We start from the raw sequence: 2,452 nt of genomic DNA on the forward strand, positions 1-2,452 counted from the left end.
GAACAACTCGGCGCTGCTTCTGATTGGCTGACGGAGCGGTGGTGGGGATATGCCCTACGAACTTCTATAAAAAAGCGCAGCTGTTGAGTCGATTCGCATTTCTCGCTACGTCGGAGAAGAGTACGGATCTTTGTTCAATATGACTGGCCGTGGTAAGGGAGGAAAAGGATTGGGAAAAGGAGGTGCTAAGCGCCACAGGAAGGTTTTGCGTGATAACATCCAAGGTATCACCAAGCCGGCTATTCGTCGTCTGGCGCGACGTGGTGGTGTAAAGCGTATCTCTGGTCTGATTTACGAAGAAACTCGAGGTGTACTCAAGGTATTTCTTGAGAACGTGATTCGTGATGCTGTCACGTACACCGAACATGCCAAGAGGAAGACTGTCACTGCCATGGACGTTGTCTACGCTCTGAAACGTCAAGGAAGAACCTTGTACGGTTTCGGTGGTTAAAAAACTTAGACCAAGATCACATCTTTCCGAACAAACAAACCAACGGCCCTTTTCAGGGCCAACATATTTATTATAAACGTTGGTATTCACTTGATAAGCAATTTGAAATAATACAACCAATACCTTTATTAGAGTATCAAAGACTACTAATAAACTCGTAATTTGTTTATGCGATTGTACGATAAATTTAACGGGATATAATAAAATTTGGCTGTCACACGTATGGCATAAGAAATTGTTGCGTCGCACATACGTGATAGCAAACGTGTTAATGAAAAGCTCGTCCAAGTGAAACATGTTTGCCAACAGAACCACAAAATAAAAGTTTTAAAAAGAATGATTGGAGTAATATGTAAATAGAAAGATTAATTAGGGTGTTACAATTTTCACGGTCACACAATTTAACTCGCTATGAACATAAATCGATTTAATGTGGATTCTATTTCATTCGACATGCATATAGCTGTTTTAATTGGTGATCGCTTGAGCTTATTCGTCAAGTGAAAATGAACCTTGCATTATAGAGATATTTACGCATGCGTAGTTTCATACAACTTAAGGTAATTCTACATTAAGCTAGTGACACACGATGCTTGTTTCGTGCTGGGTAGAAATACTGCGTTCTGATTGGTGTATTGCCTTCCATTTTTGGAAATGCACCAATTAGAATGTAGTATTTCTGTCCAATAAGCAATCCACCACGAAAACAAGCATCGTACACCGCTAGATTTATATTTATTTGACCGATTTGATTAAATCGCGTTGGTGACCAAGCCTAAATGATCTCTGGCCGGTGATCCTAGATCACTTCCTGTATGCCCTTCTGTGAGGCTGTAAGAAACTTAACATTCATGATCAATTCCTAATAATTTATGATACATAATATCAAATTATATCATTTTACAACTTAACGAATGCAACAATACGCATCGCATACTTAACGATTTGCAAATCGTTCATAATGTATATAACCAATCAATTAAACAGAAATACCAAGTAACATGTGTTATATCTTACTCGACAATGTAATCGTTATGCACAGCATATATTATATTACATTTATGTTATTGAGCTGGAAATTATAACGTTGATGTAATGTTACTGTTACTTAATGTTAAGTAGACATAAGATACACATTCGACAGATAAAGAAGCGCGTACGAATTCGATTTACTGCAAAACCGTATATTTTGTAGAAGAGAAAAAATATATATACATATATATAATATACATACAACATCTGAAATGAACACTTAACCGATATATAATACAATCCTTAAGATACGTTACGTCATCGTAAAATATACACTTTCAACCACAAATATCTCATGGAAGTATATTTACATATTCGATAATGTTTTGGAAAGGCACATTTCCACGCAACATCTATCATTTTATATTTATGTATCACGTTATTATGCGCATATTAAATGTTAAAATGTCTTAAAAATATTCCGAAACGTTTAAAAGTAAAAATGCATTATAACAAACACCGGCTTGTGTATCGGCATATTAGCGTCACTATGTAACTGCATGTCACTAAACAAATGACTCCATATAATTACTAGAATTTGCCACTTAATAACGAAGATATTAACAGTCATGATACAAGTATCATATCTTCTTTTCTATGTATAAACCCTCGATCTTTACGATCACCTCTTACAGAAAAATATCACTGACTGTGACAAATTATTCTTATTCATTAGTAGTACAAATGATAAAAATAAAACTACTGAGCGGGAATAATTTGTCACTGGCCAATTTATTCACAGCCAACAATACTTTCTGTACGTAACGCTTCTAATTTCTCAGCCGTACTGTTTACGAATGCACTTCGCGATCGTCGTCAATTGAATGTTGCTCGTGCCCTCGTAAATGGTGCCGATTTTCGCATCCCTGAAATATTTCTCTTGCGGGAAGTCTTTGGTGAAACCGACTCCCCCCATCAAATCGATGCACTTGGAGGTGACACGACCCGCGGTCTCAGACGCGAGCAACT

The 2,452-nt window shown here is 36.9% G+C and overlaps 2 protein-coding genes across 2 annotated transcripts; one reads left to right on the forward strand and one right to left on the reverse strand.

Annotated features, from left to right (window-relative positions):
* The first annotated feature begins 102 nt into the window (after positions 1-102).
* Positions 103-713, forward strand: LOC106751199 (histone H4). The gene has a single exon (XM_014632030.1). It carries the CDS (start codon positions 140-142, stop codon positions 449-451), a length of 312 nt encoding a protein of 103 aa, XP_014487516.1. The 5' UTR covers positions 103-139; the 3' UTR covers positions 452-713.
* Positions 714-1,614: 901 nt separating this feature from the next.
* LOC106751200 (short/branched chain specific acyl-CoA dehydrogenase, mitochondrial-like) lies at positions 1,615-2,452 on the reverse strand (the record flags this gene model as incomplete). The annotated part of the gene is given in 1 exon segment (XM_014632031.1): positions 1,615-2,452. A coding segment is annotated over 1 exon segment (191 nt), but the record flags the coding sequence as incomplete, so codon positions are not given.

This window comes from Dinoponera quadriceps, unplaced genomic scaffold (assembly GCF_001313825.1).
Source record: "Dinoponera quadriceps isolate SergipeBrazil2010 unplaced genomic scaffold, ASM131382v1 scaffold9657, whole genome shotgun sequence".
Classification (NCBI taxonomy): Eukaryota; Metazoa; Arthropoda; class Insecta; order Hymenoptera; family Formicidae; genus Dinoponera; species Dinoponera quadriceps.